At 38.3% G+C, this 21,183-nt stretch overlaps 1 protein-coding gene across 1 annotated transcript in view; it reads right to left on the bottom strand.

The window, feature by feature from the left end:
- The window catches only part of COL9A1 (collagen type IX alpha 1 chain), an 84,169-nt gene extending 64,339 nt beyond the window's left edge, over window positions 1-19,830 (bottom strand). The window contains exons 1-5 of the mRNA XM_032651198.1: window positions 19,675-19,830; window positions 19,130-19,203; window positions 17,861-17,938; window positions 17,593-17,725; window positions 11,365-11,761 (exon numbers count right to left, since the gene is read on the bottom strand). Coding sequence (XP_032507089.1) covers window positions 11,365-11,761; window positions 17,593-17,725; window positions 17,861-17,938; window positions 19,130-19,203; window positions 19,675-19,688 — 696 coding nt within the window. The 5' untranslated portion in view covers window positions 19,689-19,830. The remainder of the gene's footprint in view (window positions 1-11,364; window positions 11,762-17,592; window positions 17,726-17,860; window positions 17,939-19,129; window positions 19,204-19,674) is intronic.
- Window positions 19,831-21,183: the final 1,353 nt, after the last annotated feature.

Below are 21,183 nucleotides of genomic sequence, written 5' to 3'. Positions count from 1 at the left end.
AAGTTACTTATTGCAAATGCAAAGTAATTCATTAAGCTATTTTCTCAAAAATGTAATTCTGTCTGGATAAATGGGTACACCTGTGTAAGTACGCGCGATGCAGTTGTGGTGCAGGATAAGGGGGAATGGAATGGAATTCACTTGTGAATACAGGCTGGGTTGTGACAGAGTGTCACCCAGATCAGAGGTTTCTGAACACATCTGTGCTTCCATATAAACACCACCTATGCACTAATAATCATCTATACAACAACCGTTTGGGGGCATACAATATGTATTCTAATTTCCATGCTAATTATTTTGAAGGAAGATTGGCAGAGTTCCCTGGTAAAAGTCACTCTCGTTATACATCTAAAATGCTGATTTCCACACATCTCTCATTTTCATACCTGGAATCGTTCTTCACTTTGAATACCCATGAACAAAACATATGTGACTAATGTTTTAATTTAGTCCATCAGCAAACATTTTTCAAGTCCCAATATAAGCCAAGCACTAAGGAAATATTCTACGGGAACCAGATATTCTCCTCCCCATAATGGGCTTACAGTATGTGACACGAAAAAAAAAAAATACAAGCAGAGAAATAAAAAGTTAAAAGTTTTTTTTAATCTGTTAAGCAGAACATGAAAGGCCCTAGGACAATCCATATTTCTCAACGTAAAATACCTCTGCATTGTTTCAAGGCAAACTGAGTTGTGTGAGTGTAAGTTGTCTTACATCTGCCTAGATTCATCATTATCCAATTCTTTTCAATAGGACCCCGAGGTATAATTCTATCCCCTAAGCTAGAGTAGGGTCCAGCTGACAACACATTAAACCAAGGAATTTTGGCCCCAACTCTCTACTCTTTTAATAGGGCTAGAGATTTCTACTTACTTTGCTAGGTTATTGACAAATATTAATAAGGTACTTAAGCCATTCAGAAGAACTAAACAAAAACTAATAGCAGACAACTACCTTTTCCTCCGAGAGAGAATTTTAATGACAAACTATGGAACTTGACTCTATATTAAGGAGAATGGCACAAGGCTTAATTTTTTGCAAACTGAATTATGATTAAATTTTATATACATTGCCTAAAAACTAGCCCTTCAAATATAAATTCTTTAATAGGAGAGGTGATTCATTAAGCTTTTTGTCTAGTCAGTAGCAACAAAGATTTAAAGAAATACTTGAATTCACAGATCTCGTGCTTCGTTTCAGTTTATGATGACATGTTGTTCTCTACCATCATAAGGGACCTCCTCTAGGTGAAGCTTCCTGGTTGCTGAGCTGGAGGTTCTGAGCTGTGACAAAATCAGAAATCCCCCTAACTTTGTGTAGACTAGGCCATGCAGTTCCAGACTTAGTGCCAAGAATGTGGTTAAATATGAGTGGGCAACACTCATCCAAATCACACCAAAGGCAGAGGCAGAATGGTGAAAGGGGAAAGCAGTGGACTTGGAGTTAGCAGACTGGCAACTAGTCATTTACTCATTTTTTAAGTCAGCATATCTTTGTATAGCACATTCACGTGCTTCAAGAAAGATAGTATGGAAGACACAAAAATGTTTAGCGTATAGGACAGTATCTAAGCTGAAAAATGTTTTTGAAAATAAATACGACAGCAGTTGAGATGAGAAAGATATACTTCTGGCTAAGGTCATCAACAAGGGGATCATATAACATGGAATACATAAGGAGGGACCTGAAGGCATTTAAGGTTTTCATAAGCAGAGATGGGGAGGTTGAAGGATAGAGTTCTGAAGAGAGGAGGTGACAATAACACCAACAAATTGAACCTAGAATAAATGAACACGTTTCCAGAAACATACAGACTGACAAGACCGGGTCAAGAAGAAACAGATAATTTGAACAAACAGATCACTAGAAGTGAAATAGAATCTGTAATTTTTAAAAAATCCTTGCAAACAAAAGTCCAGGACCAGATGTCTTCACTGGGGAATTCTACTGAACATACAAAGAAGAACTTATACCTATCCTTCTCAAACTATTCCCAAAAATTGAAGAGGAGGGAACCCTCCCAAATTCATTCTATGAGGCCACCATCACCCTGATACCAAAACCAGACAAAGACACTACGAAAAAAGAAAATTACAGGCCAATATCTTAGGTGAATATAGATGCAAAAATCCTCAACAAAATATTAACAAACCAAATCCAATAATACATAAAAAGAATCAGACACCATTATCAAGTTGGAGTCATTCCAGTGCCACAAGGATGGTTCAACATACACAAATCAATCAATGTGATACACTACATTAAGAAAACAAAGGATAAAAATCACACGATCATCTCAACAGATGCCGAAAAAGCATTTGACAAAATTCGGCATCCATTCATGATAAAAATGCTCACCAAGCTGGGTATAGAGGGAACATATCTCAACATAATAAAGGCCATTTATGACAAACCACAGCCAACATAATACTCAACAGTGAAAACCTGAAAGCCTCTCCTCTAAAATCAGGAGCAAGACAAGGATGTCCACTCTCACCACTTTTATTCAACATAGTATTGTAAGTCCTAGCCACAGCAATCAAACAAGAAAAAGAAATAAAGTATATCTAATTTGGAAAGGAAGAGGTAAAACTGTCACTATTTGCAGAGGATATGATACTCTGTATAGAGAACCATAAAGTCTCTACACAAAACTATTAGAACTAATAAATGAATTCAGCAATGTAGCAGGATACAAGATTAATATACAGAAACTGTTGTGTTTCTTTACACTAATAATGAGATATCAGAAAGAGAAAAAAAATCCTGCTTAAAATTGCATTAAAAGAATAAAATACCTAAGAATAAACTTAACCAAGAAGGTGAAAGAGCTACACTCTGAAAACTATAAAACATTGATGAAGGAAATTGAAGATGATACAAAGAAATGGAAAGACATCCCATGCTCTTGGATTGGGAGAATTAATATTGTTAAGACGGCCATAATACCCAAAGCAATCTACATATTTAATGCAATTTCTATCAAAATACCCATCACATTTTTCACAGCACTAAAACAAATAACCCTAAAATTTATATGGAACCATAAAAGACACAGAATTGCCAAGTCAGTCTTGAGAAAAAAAGAACAAAATTGGAGATATAACTCTTCCAGACTTCAGACTATACTACAAAGCTACAGTAATCAAAACAGTGTGGTACAGTATCAGCACAAAAACAGACACATAGATCAATGGAACAGAATAGACAGCCCAGAAATAAACCAATTAATGGTCAATTAATCTATGACAAGGAAAGCAAGAATATACAGTGGAGAAAAGACAGTCTCTTCAACAAGTGGTGCTGGGGAAGCTGGACAGCTACATGTAAATCAGTGAAATTCGAACACACCCTCACACCATACACAAAAATAGACTCAGAATGGCTTAAAAACCTAAATATAAGGCATGATACCATGAAGCTCCTAGAAGAGGACATAGGCAAAACATTCTTTGACATAAATCATAACAGTATTTTCTTAGAACACTCTCCCAAGGCAAAAGAAATAAAAGCAAAAATAAACAAATGGGACCTAATCAAACTTAAAACCTTTTGCACAGCAAAGGAAACCATCAACAAAATGAAAAGACAACCTACAGAATGGGAAAGAACACTGTCAAAGAATGCAACTGACAAGGGATTGATATCCAAAATATACAAACAGTTCATATAACTCAATACAGTATGGAAAAACAAACAATGCAATTGAAAAATGGACAGAAGATCTAAATAGGCATTTTTCCAAAGAAGACATACAGATGGCCAATAAGCACGTGAAAAGAAGCTCAATATCACTAATTATTAGAGGAAATGCAAATCAAAACTACAATGAGCTATCACCTCACACTAGTCAGAATGGCTACCATCAAAAAGTCTACAAGTAATATATGCTGGAGAGGGTGTGGAGAAAAGGGAACCCTCCTACACTGTTGGTGGGAATGTAAACTGATACAGCCACTAAGGAAAACAGTATGGAGGCTCCTTTAAAAAACAATAATTAAAAAAAAATTTTTTAAAAGAAAAACCTACCATATGATCCAGCAATCCCACTCCTGGGTATATATCCAGAAAAAAATGAAAACCCTAATTTGAAAAAACACATGCACCTCAATGTTCCTAGCAGCACTATTTACAATAGCCAAGACATGGAAGCATCCTAAATGTCCATCAACAGATGACTAGACAAAGAAGATATGGTATATATATACAATGCAATATCACTCAGTCTTTTAAAAAATGAAATTTTGCCATTTGCAGCAACATGGATGGACCTAGAGATTGTCATACTAACTGAAGTTAGCCAGACAGAGACAGACAAATATATATTATATGACATAACTCTTATGTGGAATCTAAAAAATAATACAAATGAAGCTATATACAAAACAGAAACAGACTCAAAGACATAGAAAACAAACTTATGATTACCAAAGGGGAGAAGGAGGAAAGGAGGCACAAATTAGGAGTATGGGATTAACAGATACAAACTACTATACATAAAATAGATAAGCAACAAGGATTTACTGTATAGCACAGGGAACTATACCCAACATCTTACAATAACCTATAATGGAATATAATCTGTAAAAAGACTGAATCATCATTACGCTGTACACCTGAAACTAATGCAATATTGCAAATCAACTATACTTCAAAAAAAAAAAAAAAGGTCTCCTCTTAAGATGCTCCTAAATGCTCTGTCCTTATCTCCCCCTCCAATATACTGTCAAAATTCAGCCAAAGAGATGCTTTAAAAAGAAAACATGTTGTTTATCTAGCCCAATTATCTGATAGCTTTCTATCTCACACATGACAGGAAAGCCAGGGTGCTGACAGTGTCTCTCACCTTCACATCATGGTCCCTCTCCAGCCTCAGAGCCTGCTTCTCTCCGTCTCATCCCAGCTACACTGGTCTCCATGCTTTCCTCAAAGACAGTCGACAACACTAACACAGTCCCTTTAACTCACTCTCTGTTTGTGGAATCCTCCTCCCCCAGATAGTATATACGCGCTAATTCCCCCAACTCCTTCATGTTTTGTTTTGTTTTGTTTTCTCAAGGAGGCTCTCTCTCCAGGCACTCCAATTGTCTTCTTTTTTCTCTACAGGAGTTATGACCACCTATCATACTATAAACCTATTGATTTACTCATCTGTGTTCATCACCTCTCCCTAGAAAGAATGTAAGCACCATTGCAGCTTTAATTTCTGTCTATAACTTAGCAGATGTTTAGTAAATAGTTACTGAGTGTTAATAAATGAATACATAGAAATGGATAAGAAATATAATGAAGAAAGTACTGTTAGTATTTGCCTTCTTGTTTGATTACAACTCAGGGCAAGCCCCTTCCCCTGTCTGGGTTTTAATTGCTTCATGTATAGACTGAGAGGTTGGAACTACATAGACTTAGTTTCCTATAGCTCTGAAAGCCCATGATTCTATGGGTACCATGTTGTAACCAAAGAAACTAACAATAGAGAAATTAACGTGAAGAGAAGGGAAAATGCCATTGAATGAATCTCTTGCTTTCTAGTCAACCAGTCTACATAACAAAGATTCTTTATGATCTTAGTCTGCATACATTTTAGGAAAAATAGAATACTAATAACAATGATTTTTTTTTTTCATTGCAACAGTCTGGGCACAGCTGAAGCCAATAAAAGTTTTCGTACTTTCTATTTTCCATTAAAAGCAAGTTTGGCTGTCATTTAGTTTTCACTCTAGTTGTCCTTAGCACCTTCCCCCATCATGGCTCCTCCTGTGATAGCAGCTCTATTTTCTGTGCTCTTCTTGTTTTATTGCCACCTAGTGCAAGATCCAGCGGATGTAGCAAGCTAGGTTTTATCTCTGAAAGACTAACAGTCAATGTTCAAAAATAACCTGATCAAATCACGCCAAAGTGTTATAAAAAGTATTTTCTATGGATATGTACAGATAACACTACCATTTCTTTCATATTTATTTAATACTTCCTAGTGAAAGAGTGTTTGTAAAAAGCACTTGTCAAAAGCAACGTAATAAGCAAACAATAGTTTAGATATTTTGCACAGTAGATATGCATTTCTTAAATCACTGAAAACATAACTTTCCTATAATATTTCTCAAATACCAGAAATAATATTAATCACAACCTCATAATTTATCTTTCCCATGTTATCATTCATGAAACTTTCTTTGTACACTGGGAAGTTAGTATGACAATTCTGTGGGATAGAGAGAAAGACATAGCTTCTCCATCCTGGGTTTTGCTGGTTCTTTCTATAATATTTGCTCTCACATTTTCTCTGAATTTAAAAAAAATAACATAGAGCAACACAGTTGAAATATAATTTTTTTTTTATTTTATACTTTGGGCTATAACCCAGTAGTACTTTATTTTCTATTTCATTGTGGTGAAATAAATATTACATAAAATTTACTCTATTAATCATTGTACAGTTCAGAGGTATTAAGTACATTCACGAAATATAATTTTTAAAAGCATTATATCTGTCTGATTAATTATGTTCTGCCTTGGTTTATTCAGAATATGCATAGGTAAAAAGATAAAGGGTTTTCCTCCTGCACTGCTGGTGGGAATGTGAACTGATACAGCCACTGTGGAGAACAGTATGGAGGTTCCTTAAAAAAACTACAAATAGAACTACCATATGACCCAGGAATCCCACTATGTGGCACATACCCAGAGAAAACCATAATTCAAAAAGACACATGCACCCCAATGTTCATGGCAGCACTGTTTACAATAGCCAGGACGTGGAAGCAACCTAAATGCTAATCCACAGACAAATGGATAAAAAAGATGTGGTATCTATATACAATGGAATATTACTCAGCCATAAAGAAGAACAAAATTGAGTCATTTGTAGAGACATGGATGGACCTAGAGACTGTCATACAGAGTGAAGTAAGTCAGAAAGAGAAAAACAAATATCATATGTTAACACATATATGTGGAATCTAGAAAAATGGTACAGATGAACCAGTTTGCAAGGCAGAAATAGAGACACAGATGTAGACAACAAACTTATGGACACCAAGGGGGGAAAGCAGGGGTGGTGGTGGTGGTATGAATTGGGAGATTGGGATTGACATGTATACACTAATACGTACAAAATGGATAACTAATAAGAACCTGCTGTGTAAAAAAATAAAATTCAAATGTTAAAAAAAAAGATAAAGGGTTTGAATCATGTATTTGTAAAGCCATATATACTTTCATCCTCCCTCAAACAAGCCCAAGCCCCTAATGTACATCCCTGAAAAGGTAGAAAGCCTTACTTTGTTTTCTAATGGAGCTGTACCAAATAACTCTCCTGGGCAACCACGTTGCCAACAAACAATAAAGAACCTGCCATAAAATCACGTTTTTATGGTATACTGCCAAGAAACTGAGCTTTGCCGTGGAATAAATGGCACCAGCCTAAAATACGGCACAAAGGCGAATAGAAAATATGGTATTTATGGCTTTGAAGTCAAACTATGTATTATAGCAGTACTTTGGGGAAAATATAAATACTCTGAGCCCACTGAATAACCACGAATGATGCGACGGTGTTTGAGCTGTACAGCACGGAAGCAGCTGCTCTGCAAGTCTTATGTAAACCTCTTGAAATTGGTTTCCTTTTCCAATTTAGAAAAGGGAAAGAGACAAAAGATGGGCTAGATGGGGAGAAATCACAAACAAGCACGATATAAATGAGTCTCTTAGTGTTAGCGCCCCATCAAATGTTGTTTTCCACTGCATTTTTATTATGCAGTTCCTAGGGTTACCTTTTGACATCTGTTAATACCTTTAAAGGGGGCGTTTGCTTTACTAAAGAAAAGCAAGTGCCGATCCTGAAAAAAGTATTTAATTAATGTGGAGTGTCAAAGATTAGAATGAATCTGATTTCATGAAGGAAAATAGAAAAATACACTGTTACTTGTTGCTTCCATGTTAGCAGCACATTTCATTTTAATCTAAAATCTCTCACAAGGAATACTGAATACTTGCTGTCTCCAAATCAAAAGAAAAGTGCCCTCTCAGGATGCGTCTTCTACCACTCGGAATACACAGATTCCGCTGTTCACCACTCTGTAAGTCTTCCAAGAGACAGTCACTTCAGTCATTGATGGCAACTTGAGATTTCAGCCAACATGAGATCATAGGCCACAAAATAAAAACAAGGGCGTAGGGACAATTCATGGGCATTTGGGTTTGTCTGGGGACTCGTATGAGTACTTGACTATTCTTAGTCTAGAAAAGTAAAGAGCAGTGTTGGAAAACTAATAAAGCTAGAAAAGGTAAGAATTCACAGATATGGGAATTCCCACATGAGAATTCCTTTTCCTAGAACACTGGACTTTATCTTCTCCTGGGTAACTCTCCTCTCCCCCTAGGATTCCTCTCAAAGGCCACCTCCCACAGGAAACCTCCTTGGACTTCACTCCCATGCCTCCCTGCCCCCATCTGAGTGAAGAGCCTTTTCCCTGTGCCTCCCTCCACTTTCCTGATCCTTATGGTGTTATTTTGTCATCGTTTACTTATCTCAACCACTCACCCTCCCAGGAACTGGGAGAACAAGACCTGTGACTTGTTTAATTCTGTACACCCAGTTTAGAGGCAAAAACTGAAAGCTCACTAGGGACTTCCCTGGTGGTCTGGTGGTTAAGATTCTGCCCTCCCAATGCAGGGGGCACGGGTTTGATCCCTCGCTGGGGAACTAAGATCCCGCATGCCCTGCGGTGCAGCCAAAAAGTAAGTAAAAAACAAAAACAAAAGCTCACTAAATGAATAACAAGTAGGACCAATGTCTGAGGACATGTTTTATACTGCACAGTTTTCCTTCTTTTAAAAAAATTTATTTTATTTTGTCCTGCAAAGTAAATTCTGAAAAATCTATGCAAATCACAAATACCTTCCAAAATGAGAATGATGAGATCCTTTATAAGAAAAGATATGTGGATATTACATATGTTTCTATTTTTCTCAAAGGAAAGTTAGTTGGCATAGACAAAATAAGGTAGATTAGAAATTTTATGCCTAACACTGTTTCTTACAAGCCAAGAAACCTACATGAAGCCATGTCTTCAACTGAAAAATAGAACCCAATCTGTGTTTGCTCTCTTATGAAATTGTTGAAAGGATAAAGTAAGTTAATGGGAATAGAAGTATTTTTAAAACTTTTACATTGGTATATTAGGGGTATTAAGATGCTAAAAAAGCATAAATGGGATTTAATTACGTAGAGTTTTCTACTTCTTTGTCTTATACAGGGTAAAAGTTGAGGAATATGTTTTGGTGACAAGTTTGAGTTTGACATTGTCACAGTCTGTCCTTGGGCATAAGTGGGATATTTTTGGACCTATAACCTTGATCTATTTTAGTTATTGTTACCACCACCAACCACATCATCAAATACAGAACTTTAATGACACGTTAGACTCAAATCTCTTTTGTGTTTCCTTGTGGTAGAGTCAGAATTCAGTACAAAGGGAAAAAATCGTTCATGCCTGTTCCAAACACTTTTAACATGGACAGTGTGCTGACTTCGAAAAGCTCCTTGGTGGAACAAAAGTGAAATGTAACACCAGCTGCCGGCATCTTAGTTGCATTCCTGCACATGGCAGAATAAAATTGAAGATAACTGTCCCAACTGGTCTCCACTGTGATGTAAGACTACACTTGGCAGACAGCCTACAGTCAGCTGTAACATGATTGGCTAGACTATAATATAACGAAGTAATACTGAGACTTTACTGCTCTGGCCATCAGTCGACTTAATAGCATCTTAGCATGCAGAATTCAGAATTATAATGACTTGAAATGTTTTTCAAGAGCAATGAATTAGTAAATCAATTATACAAGTACTTGACTGATATCCATCACAGTGAGGACATACCCTAAGGTCTCCTTCCCTCACCTATGGTCCAGAAGTGACACAGACATGGCAGAGGTTGTGTTGTCTGAAAGCCACCCCAGCGCCATTGCAAAGATCTTGCTGCACGAAATTTCAAGATGGCACCACGATGGTCCCATTGGCTTTCTAATCCAACCACTTGAGTGTGATAACTCATTATTTGGAGGAATACTTTCTCAAGTGTCTACAAGTCAGAGCAGTAATGTGGCAGTTAAAAATTGCTTCCTGTCCATCACAGAATATAGAAACTTCACACTAGCCTTCACACTAATCACACTTCTTCCCTTGAAAATAAGTTATTTGAGCAATTCCGTTACTGAGATGCCCGATAACCCTTCTTTCTTTGGACAGGTGCTCAGGAACCACTCAAAATCATTGTGTCACCTCTGCTACACTCCATGATACAAGTTCTGTGACTACAATTTAACAGCTCTGTACGAGAGACAGAAGTAGGGTGGGGGGAGGAATCAATAGTTTATTGATGGAGCTCTAAATCCTTTTGTTTTTTCCAACAGATCACTTGCCCAGTAAGATATAGTTTTTAAATTCCCGTAACAATATTATGAAATATCCTTTTAAAGGATAGCTCAGTGAAAGTTTAACGATTCAAAATGATAGAACTATATGGTACTAGTTGGCACAATTATTGTGTCATCACACAATTCCTTACCTTTCTATCCATGGGTCTCTACGGCAAAATCACGAACAGAGCTCTAAAATCCTTTACTATCATAATATGTCATGCGAGACCTACTTCTAAGTAAAGAAATATTGTGCCGTCTACATGATTTTCATTCTTGTGGGTCAGATACCATACAGCCTCCTAACCTTGCCTCTCACCTGCCCTCACCACCCCCCATCACACACACTCACTCACATTTTCACACACACATTTCATCCAAACCAGCCAGGCTCCAGATCTTTGAATGTGCCTACTTACTCTCTTACTTCTTTTTCCTTTAATGCTCTTTCTCTCAGCTAGAATATACTTTCTCCTCTTTTTACCAATTCAAATCCTTCCATTTCAAGGTTTCGTTGCTTCTGAAAAGCATGGGATTCTTGACTAACTGAATCCACCACTCATCTTAACCTTACTTTGAATATGCTCATTGGTTATTTATAAGCAATATGTACCACACAAGTATGGGTTTCTTTCAATTTGCCTCAAAGGATTCTGGGTGCTCCAGGTGGGCATGTAGCATCTCCCAAGTAGACCTCAAGCTCCTTAGGATGAGGAAACAGCTACTCAACTTGCTCTGATTCCCCATTCCATCTGGCAAGTGTTCTGCTCAAAAGAGGCACTGAAGGCATTTTGCAAAACTGCTTGAATGACTTTTAAAGATGAATAACTGTCCATTGTCTAAGATACTCGAATGATCTTTAAAGATGTCTGAGGTATTAATTTTCACCAATCTGGGTTTGTTTTAATCTCCCACAGTGTACGTTTGTATACTTACCGGAACAGAAACTTGAGGATTATCCACAAGTTTTCCCAGCACAGCAAAGCCATCGACGTCGATCTGGCCTCTTGGCTTTATAGGTAAGGACTCGATCCTGTTGCAGTCAACAAAAAGAGTTGCACTGCTCCTTTCCACGCCAATCATGATCTTATGCCACTGGGAATCAAACAAGGAGGGCAAATTCGAAAAGGTCACAGTTTGGAGACTTCCGTCCAGTCCCTTGTATGAAAATGCAACAGATTTTGTTTCGCCATTAATCTTCACGCCAACTTGCTCCTTCCCCGAGGAATCTTGAATCTGCCAAACGCTCCAGTTCTTTTCAAGTGTGCTTCCAGTCATCCGAAAAGTGGTTAGAAAGGAATATTCTTCAGGCAGCCCACTGGGATATAATTGCCTGAGCAAAATTTTAAGACAGTAAATATAAACCTTGTTTTCTGTACCCAAGCATAGTACCATATTTCCTAATTATGCTGTTTTAGATTCTAGACCTACAGAGAGGCTCCAGTGTGAAAAACCATGTACAAGTTGTTCTTTCATGACTGTTCATAAAGACCTTCACTGAAGTTCATTCGTGTACATTAATGTTTCATCTTAAAATACACATTAAAAATAACCCTCCCTCGTAGCTAAGGAGTGTTCCCAAATGTCACATAATCCCAACAGTTTTACTATTTATGCTACCTAAAGAGCTACTATTCAGCAATTCCACCTCAAAAAACACATTCCGCCAAAAACACATTCTTGCAAAGTTCTGGGCAACATTCTTCCACAAATGAGAGAAGAGATCATTTGGAATCCAAAGCAGCTCTACCAGTTTAGGACACCCTTTAATTAAAGTGGGTTCTTGAAATTTTATTTTAACGTAATATGTTAGGATTTTTTGTTATTTCCATAATTGCTTGGATTTTCCCTTCCCCAAGTATAACCTAGTCTCATAAGTATTTTGAGAATTGGTCACTTGCAGACTTGAGAAGCCCCTTCACACTGAGCATGTCTGTCTTTTCCAAGGACTTCAGAGTGTGTTAAAGTAGCAGCTGGTTGCTTGTCACTGGACATGTGACAAGGGAAAGGTGACCAGTCATTAATTCTCTACTCCAACCCAGTTGTTCCTCAATCTGCCAGTTAAATCTGTATCATGGCAACTTCCTTTACTGCTCTAAATGGCTGCATAAGACTTCATTGTTTCTCCTGCATCCCCCATCTCTGTGGAGGTAGCCATCTGGAGCTGCACCAGCTACCTGGGTCTTCTGTTGAAGCCAAGCGGCTAAAAGCTGAAGACCGAACTTTAAAAAATCAGGACATAGTAAATGTAAACATCGCCATTACATCTTTACCTTCAGGGGCTTGAAGGTTGTTTCCTTCTACCTTCCTCCTTATAAGCATAGAAAAATTCCTAAGCAAAGGAGAAATCCTAGGAAAACTAGATGCCAATCAACTTCGATTGAACAGTTACGGACCAGGATCCAAAGTCCCAAATAACCTTCCTTCAGGTCAAACTCCTGTTTTACGGCCCTCTTCTTGTGTAAAGAAGAAAAGGCAAGAAGAAACAGCTAAGTGGATACTGGTTTAATTTGTTACAAACTAATATGAATAACATAAAAATTCATTGTATTAGCATATGCACTCTGCCCGTTACTTTAAAATATATTGCTGGGGTCGAAAAGTTCTAAACCAAAATTTTCCTCAGCCCCAAATGTTTAGCTGTCATAGCTAGCTGTCAACTATGTCAACAAATGTCATTGCTTTGTTAGTTTTATAAAAATAACAAAAATGTGAAAGCTTCATCCGAGTATTCTTTTATCATCCAAGTACTTCTTTAGCCATTATTTTCTAAGATGACTTTAATTTTTATTTATAACACTGGGTGAATTCAATTTTCAGTTCATATTTTTAATTGATTACTGGTGATGTTTATTATTCTTATTGCAAAGCTTTCAATTTGCTAAATATATTTTACATCTGTCAAGTGTACAGGAGGTTTAAATATCTACATTTTAGAAGATTCAGTTTGGAGCTGAAGAAGAAAAAAACGTATGCAAGAACTATTTACTATCCTATCTTCCCAGAAAAAGGATGTCTAACATATCTATTTTGATATTTGTTTTTAATATAGATTCTGTTTGTCATTTTGACTTTAGATTTCTCAGATTACACCTATTCCAGAATCTTCTAGAGAAGAAACTAAGGTTCACTAATGACAGTATAAGACATTGCCTACTTTAAATTAATATTGATGTGTTAGTATTGATAATACTAGATCCATACACATATCCTTAAACTATTCATGCCCTTTGATCCAATACTTTTCATTTTGGAAACTTAAGAAAGTAATCACAAAATGGCGAAACAGTTTTATTTACAAAACATGTATTGCATCATTTTTAATAACAAAAAGTTGGAAATAATGTAAATGCTCAAGAAAATAGTAATTGTAAACAGTGAAAAAAAGATATTGCCTACTGTGTAATTGTAAAACCTTATGGAAGTTTATACATCTCATTTAACCAACCTTGATTAATTTGGAGCTAGGAGGTAATTTAAAAGTCTTATTCAATGGTGAAATTTGGCAAGTCTCCATTTAAATTATAATTTTTTTTTATTATTCTTTCCAACCAATGACCTGAATTTAACTAGATACTTAAAGAGTTTTAGGGGGAGCCCAAGATAGTTATTGTTGAGGTGTGAGTTTTTCCAAGAAGGAAAATAATCCTAATATTTTATCTTCTCTACCTTAAAGCATTCATTTTCTAGGCTTTTAAAAACTTATCTGTGTAAAAAATAATAATAATAAAAAATATCAAAAAGTAAAAAACTTATCTGTGTCACCTATATATTTGTTTAAAGATGTACTGAGCAAGCCTGCAGAATTTCATCAGTCTCTAGGAAAAACAAGTCTAGGTGTTTTGATCCTAGAAGTCACAGTAACTTCTCATGACTCCTTTGCAAAGACATTATGAGGTTAACAGAGGGATCTCTCCCAATTTGTGCTTCGTCCAATCTCTCCTGCTAAGTGAACAAAGTGATTGTGCTGAAGGTAGGATATGACAAAATGTCTTCATTTCCTTCTGACTCGGTCACGTAATGCCAACAACTTCTTTAAAATGGGAGGTGGTTGAGGTTGCTGGAAGAATAATTCATGATAAACATGGGGATAAGTCAAGGGCGGCCATCTCTCTTTCTCCATATATATGAGTGTAATATGTGTGTGTGTGTGTCTACACAAACGTCATAGGATTATCATGCTATGACTCTTTCGAACTAGGTTAATGCAGTAAGAGGAAAGAGAATAAACATGGTAAGAAGAGAAAATTCCTTTGAGTGTTCAAGTTAATAAAATATATATGTGTGTCTGTGTTTATTTGTGTACACCTAAGGCCATTTAAAAGTCCTCATAAGTTTAAGTTAGAGGGCTTCCCTGGTGGTGCAGTGGTTGAGAGTCCGCCTGCCGATGCAGGGGACACGGGTTCGTGCCCCGGTCTGGGAAGATCCCACATGCCGTGGAGCGGCTGGGCCCGTCAGCCATGGCCGCTGAGCCTGCGCGTCCGGAGCCTGTGCTCCGCGACGGGAGAGGCCACAGCAGTGCGAGGCTCGCGTACCGCAAAAAAAAAAAAAAAGTTTAAGTTATAGAACAGTCAGTCCCATTTACTTTTTTGAACAACTGAGATTCTTTTCTGGCAACTATGCTCTACACATCGATAAGTAAACTTGACAGGATACATAATTTATAAGAAGCTGAATCTATAAATGTTTATTTCATTATGTTACAATCTGCACAGAATACCTTAAAAGGAGAACCATAGGGTTTGAATAAAACATAAGAAATCTTTGAACCTTGGAACATTTGTTTAGGACCTTAACCCAAAGAAAAGCTAAGGACTGTTACTGCAAACAAACATAATATATTTGAAGTACAAGTTGAGATTGTGACACTCTTATGCCTTAAAAAAAGAATAAAAAGCACCAAAATTATGTGGCTTCTAATATTTCTAAAAAAATTGAAACATAAATAAGGATGAATCGTGACTCTATCACATTAGCTCCATATGCCATACTCTCCCTCCCAAAAAGATCATGCTAATAGTTTCTTTCACTCCTTCGGAGTCTATATTCTCCTGCACAGACTCCCTTAACAACCAAGACAGTCTACTGCATGCATGGCTTGAGAGCAGTCCTGGTCCCTGCCTTTCTTGAGTGAATAGGACTTGGAGGGCAGCTCGCAAAGAAAGAATCCACTAAGGTGAAAGCACCCCCATCTGCACCTCTCTCTTCTACTGCTCTCCACCACTTACAATAAACATTTCACCAATACCCGTGTACTAGGCTGTATTCGTCATCTCCGTGTACTAACGTTTTCTCTTCATGGCAACCCAATGGCATGATTATTATCATTCCTAGGTTTAAACTGAGGGAACAGAATCAAAGACAGTCTAAGCAACTTGCCCAAGGGACTCCACCTATCTCAGCCCTCTGGCTCTCTTCCTTCCTTTTTTATTTCTTTCTGCTACTCTCTTCTTCTATTCCTTCCTCCTTCTTTCTTCATATCTTAATAAACCTTGCCAGTAAAACAAGAGCCTTTAGTCCTTGTGGGAGCAAGGAGTCAAGGAGACAGAAAATACGGGACATTGGTAAAAATGTCCTGTGACGTTTTCACCTGTGGAAAATATTTCGTGATCACTCTAGGCACTTAGAGAAAAACAACAGCAAAGATGAGCAGGAGGTAGGAAGGCTCCATGGCCTCAAGTTTGTCGACCTCTGAACTTAGAGTTAGTGACAGTCCAGATTGTACCTTAAATTATAGAGAAGAAAGGTCAACATTGAGGGTCTCGTGTCATGTTTAATTATTTTATTGAAGAAAGAAAAACCAAAGTATTCTAAAGTTTATTTAAGAACACATCTAGCACATGAAAAGAAAATATAAGAAAAAAGTCAATGGCTGCTATCATGCCTTTAATCTTTCCAAATGTGACTCGTTTCCAGGTCAGTATGGGATAGTGGTTAGAAGCTCAGCTTCTGAAATGATTCTCCCTGGGTTTCAATCCCCCCAGCACCTCCTAACCCTGTGGCCTTATGCAAGCAACAAACTTTCTGGCCTCGGTTTTCTCCTCCATGAAATGTGGATAATAACGTCCCCACCACAAAATTGTAATGAAAATGTTAATTAGTAAATCTATAAAAAGAGCTTATACAGGACACTATTTTGTTTTATAAAATATAGTATGTTCAAAGCATGAATTTCTATCTGCAATCTGGCACTATATCAGGATATTCTAATTTTAACAAAATGTTCATTATTATATTATATTTAGAATTTCATGATATCCTTTTACTGCTCTTATAAATCATTCTTTACCTTTACATCTTAATTTCTATCAAAGCCCTAATTTTCTCATTCATATACCAAAGGAATCTTAATTACATTTTGTACAGTGCCCTAAAACATTCAATCATCATCACCATTACATTTAAGGTTTTTAGGTGATATAAAACTGAAAACCCTGAAGCTCATTCCTAACAGTGGCATGATTCAAAACTTACACATGCACTAAACCACCTTAGTTATAATAATTTAAAGAAGAAAAGGCTTAGTTCCAGAGAAGGAGATGCAGGATTTTTAAAGTGTTATCACTACCATTGTTTCTGTTATCATTATTCTAGTTTTGCTTTTGTTTGGTTCCTGCCAGGAGCCAAGCACTAGATGTGTGGATCTATTTCAGCACCAGGATGCTTGAACAGCGCCATCGTGAGCCTTCTAACCGCTCAGCGGTTTCTAGTTAAATTTATGGGGAGCTGCGAGAGCGAGGAGATATGGGGATATATGTATATGCATATGTATAGCTGATTCACCTTGTTATAAAGCAGAAACTAGCACACCATTCTAAAGCAACTATACTCCAGGCACTTTTCACAGAGGGTCCTTTCAGGCAAAACCAGACAAATTTTAGAAAAACAGAGAGCAAAGTAATAAGAACATGTCCTGAATCGATGTATAATAGCCTCAGTGATCCTTTTTTCCTGGAATGGAAAGTAAATTACACACTGAAAACATGAAGAGCGTTCACATATTCAGGTACTAAAGATAGGTAGGTAAATAAATTCCTTCATCTTTAAATAAAATCGTGACCCAAGAAACACTGAGCAGGAGACGACTCTCAAGATGGATTAGATTTTCATGTTTTAAGTTGTGCTTGAGGCAGATAATTAGATCAAGTATTCGTTTTACATTACCTGGTTGGAATCCTGAAGTCTGCCTTCTTTCCCAGTTTGTAAGCCACTTGTAATGCAGTTGACCCCACTACCCTCTGGATAGCTTTTCTAGATGCGGCTTTATCTATCTGGAACTGAGAAATCAGGTCAAACCCTACAGAAAGAGAACACGAAATACAAGTCTAAAATGAGATTGGTTTCATTCCTTTCCACAACTTTCCCAAATAAAACATGTATCAGGTAGGTTTATAGAAAACGTGCATTGTCAATATGATACACTGATACTCACCTGGTAAATCATCTTGTCCAATCCTGACCTTTGGACAGAGTTCATTTTCACCATTAGCATTTGAACTAACAGGGAACCCTGCAAAAGAGATGACATGTCATCCTACCTCAACCCCTACAGGGATCGTGGGGATATATCAATAATAATGAGCTGGGCAACTGTTTAAAGTACAGAGTTATACAAAACATACTAAACTATGCCATATCTACTTACAAGTAGTGTATTTGGCTTTAACTCTATGACTCTATGATTATAATTTATTCATCTTCAACCCATGCGGGAAGTGAGGCAAGGCACAAAGTTGTTTTAATCATTTGTGTTGGGAAAATGTTCCCTTTGGGGAAGTTCAGAATTTGTTCTTTATGGAACCAGAGCTGCATGCTGTTCTGAATGGCACAGTGTCAGAAGACTGTTTGGAAAACTTCTGGTGGTTTGGGCTAGAAGATATTCCTTTAACACCACAAATTTTAGAAATCCTGAGAGAATCCAGAGAGCCAGTTCAATGGGACTTCTGAAAAGTGAAGTTCTTAAGAATCTTTGTCAAGTTGAGAAAGGAGCTGAGGATGTCTTAGGATTCATTAACCCTAAACAAAATATAGAGGATGCACTTCATTTCATAAATTTACTCTAAGAGATCAAATAAGCGTTCCAACTAGACTATTACCAGCATCTTAGAATAAGGAAGAGTGACAAGACAAAAGAATTGTGAGAATTAAACCCTCAATCACAAGAAGGATGAGAAATCCTAGAATGAAATTGGGTGCTCCTTACTCAAGTGAAAGGTTGTAGCGGGGGACAGTTTTTTCAACAACACAGAAGGCTTCTTGTAACTGTCCAACCCCGGTGCCCTGCTGGTCCTCACCTGGTGACAGACACGTCCTAGGTTTCAGAAAAAGCATTTTCCAGTTACACAGCCTTGGCCTGGCCATTTCAGTACATCAAACGTACTCTTTATATGCCCCCTGACCCCAGATTATAGGCTTCCATCCATCTATCCATCCATCATTACCAATCACCATCTGAACCAGGGAGGCGCTGGGTGAGGCACTGCAGCACACAGATTAGGTCTCCTGCCCAGCTGTGATCACAGCCAGGACTTTTCCATGTGCAACACTGACCACGGAAAACAAGCTATAGAGCACACCCACGGCCAAGGCAGAGTTGAAGAAGGAGGGTGTGAAGGGTCCTGGATGCCTCACTCAGCCACAGCCCTGCTTGATCCTTTCCAGAACGAGTAACATTGTGAAATCTAGAAACTGTGGCCCTTACTTGGGCGGCGCTTGACAGTTGCGGATGCCCAAGGTCCCACAAAGCTGCATACAAAGAAGAGAAATGGGATTTTCCTGAAGAGAAGAGAAGAAAAATGACTCAAACAGGAGTCTCTCCACATGGGGACTGCTTCACTATTTTAAATATGGCACACCTGATGAATGCAGGTGACCAGCCCTCAGTCTAGTTTACTTTTTCCATTTTCTTTATTAAGTCCGATGAAGAGATTTAATGAGTTCTCACATTTCTGTCTCGCTTTCTCCATACCTACCTGTCTCACTATTTCTACACCCATATCCTTGTCTCTGTTTTCGTTTATCTTCCTTTTTCTGCATCTCCATTTGGGTGGCTGTCTCTTTCTCCCTCTTTCTCTGGCTCTCTCGTGTCTCTCATTTTTGCTCTTTTCTGTCTCACTCCGTCATCTATCTCTCTGTCTCTCTGCTCTCCCCTCTCCCCTCCTACCACCACTGCAAAAACACAGACCTTGGGTTCCAAGGATCCCCAGCCCAGTCTCCCCACGACTCTTTTCTGCGTCAAGGTCTTACCAGAAGTTCTTCATTTTCCCGACCGGTTTTCCTTTGTTGCCAACAGTCCCAATGAAGAAGGGGTTGTGGGGAGTCAGTGCTCCCCCGAGACCCCTTCAGTGCCACCCCAGGCCAGCCTTGGTCCCTCCTGCCCCTGTGAGGGCTTAAAGCAAAGGGAGTGAACCAGAGGCATCTGGTGACACTTTAAGCCAAAGCAGAGGGAAGGGGTGGGAAGAGGCCGCCCTGTAAGGCCAGGCCTAGCCAGGGGTGTGTCCCCAAAGCTAACAAGTTTACACTGAAGGAGGGATTAGCAAGGGAACGTTTGCTGAAAAGAAAAAAAAAAAAATCAGGATGTGGAGAAATTCATCAGAAAAAATCCAGACAAGCTGCTATAGGAACACAGTGGAAGCTTTGAGAACTGCTCTAGGAATACACTGCAAGCTTTTGGAGGACTTGGGTAAAGAGGGGCTCCCTGGAAGGCAGGGATGTGGGAATTCACAGGGGCCCTGGTGCCCAGCCAACCTAGGTTTGAATCCCGGTTTGTTCTGAAGCTCTTCAGCTGTTGGCCTCAGGCAAAGTAGTTAATCTGCCTGTAACTTAGTTGCCTTAACTGCAATACAAGTTGAACATAGTTACCCCAAACAATTGTTAAAGAATTAAACAAAATAGAAGAGCCTCACACCTGGCTTTTGAAAACCATCATTATTCCCCATAATCATTGTCATTGTAGCTGACACTTCACCATGTGTGCCGCTCTGTTGAAAGTACTTGATAACATTTAATTCTCATTGCACTATAAAGTAAGACTAAAATGATCTCTGTTCTAGAAATGAGACAACTGGGGCACAGAAAATGAAGTAACTTCAAAGTTGCACAGCTAATTTACTCAATACACTGCAAGCTCTCTGTACTAGATGGCTGGAAATCTTGATAAATAAAATGTAACATCAAGCCCAGGTCTTACTTCTTCTTAAACTCTATAGTTACAGCACCAGAGCTGAGCAGAACATCCTTGGAAGTCAGCAACATATTATGCTCTAAAAACAAGTTGAGTTCCAGTTACAAGGAGCACAGACCTGGAGAAAGAGATTTGTATCAGCCCCGTGTCACATATACCCACCCTCTCCCAGAACCTGAGCAGCTTGAGAGCAAGCCCCCATGCCACCCACTCAGGATGGTCGAGCCCAAAATCAAGGACTTTCAGGGTCGGAGCATCCAATGATCCTAATAAGTCCATGGTATCTAGCATGAAGTTGTTTTGCTTCCTTGACGTTTCTTTAATTTTTAAATTAATTAAACTTTCTATTTCACTGCAAAATAAGCAGTGTTGCTTCTTATGTTTTGTTTGGTGCCCCGCCCCCCCACCAAAAAATCCTTTCCTCTTCTGCCTCTCTCAGCTCGCTGGAGGGTTTGGCCTGAAAAGGTGACAACTAGGCAAACTCCACTGTCCATTTGCACCCCATCGCTTTTCTGTTCATGACCTATCTGTTGGACCCCTGTCTCCCCCCAGCGTTGGGACATCCATTTCCT

The sequence above is a fragment of the Phocoena sinus genome, chromosome 12, assembly GCF_008692025.1.
Source record: "Phocoena sinus isolate mPhoSin1 chromosome 12, mPhoSin1.pri, whole genome shotgun sequence".
Taxonomy (NCBI): Eukaryota; Metazoa; Chordata; class Mammalia; order Artiodactyla; family Phocoenidae; genus Phocoena; species Phocoena sinus.
Note: the sequence above shows the minus strand (reverse complement) of the source record. Positions and strands in the feature narration are given on the sequence as shown.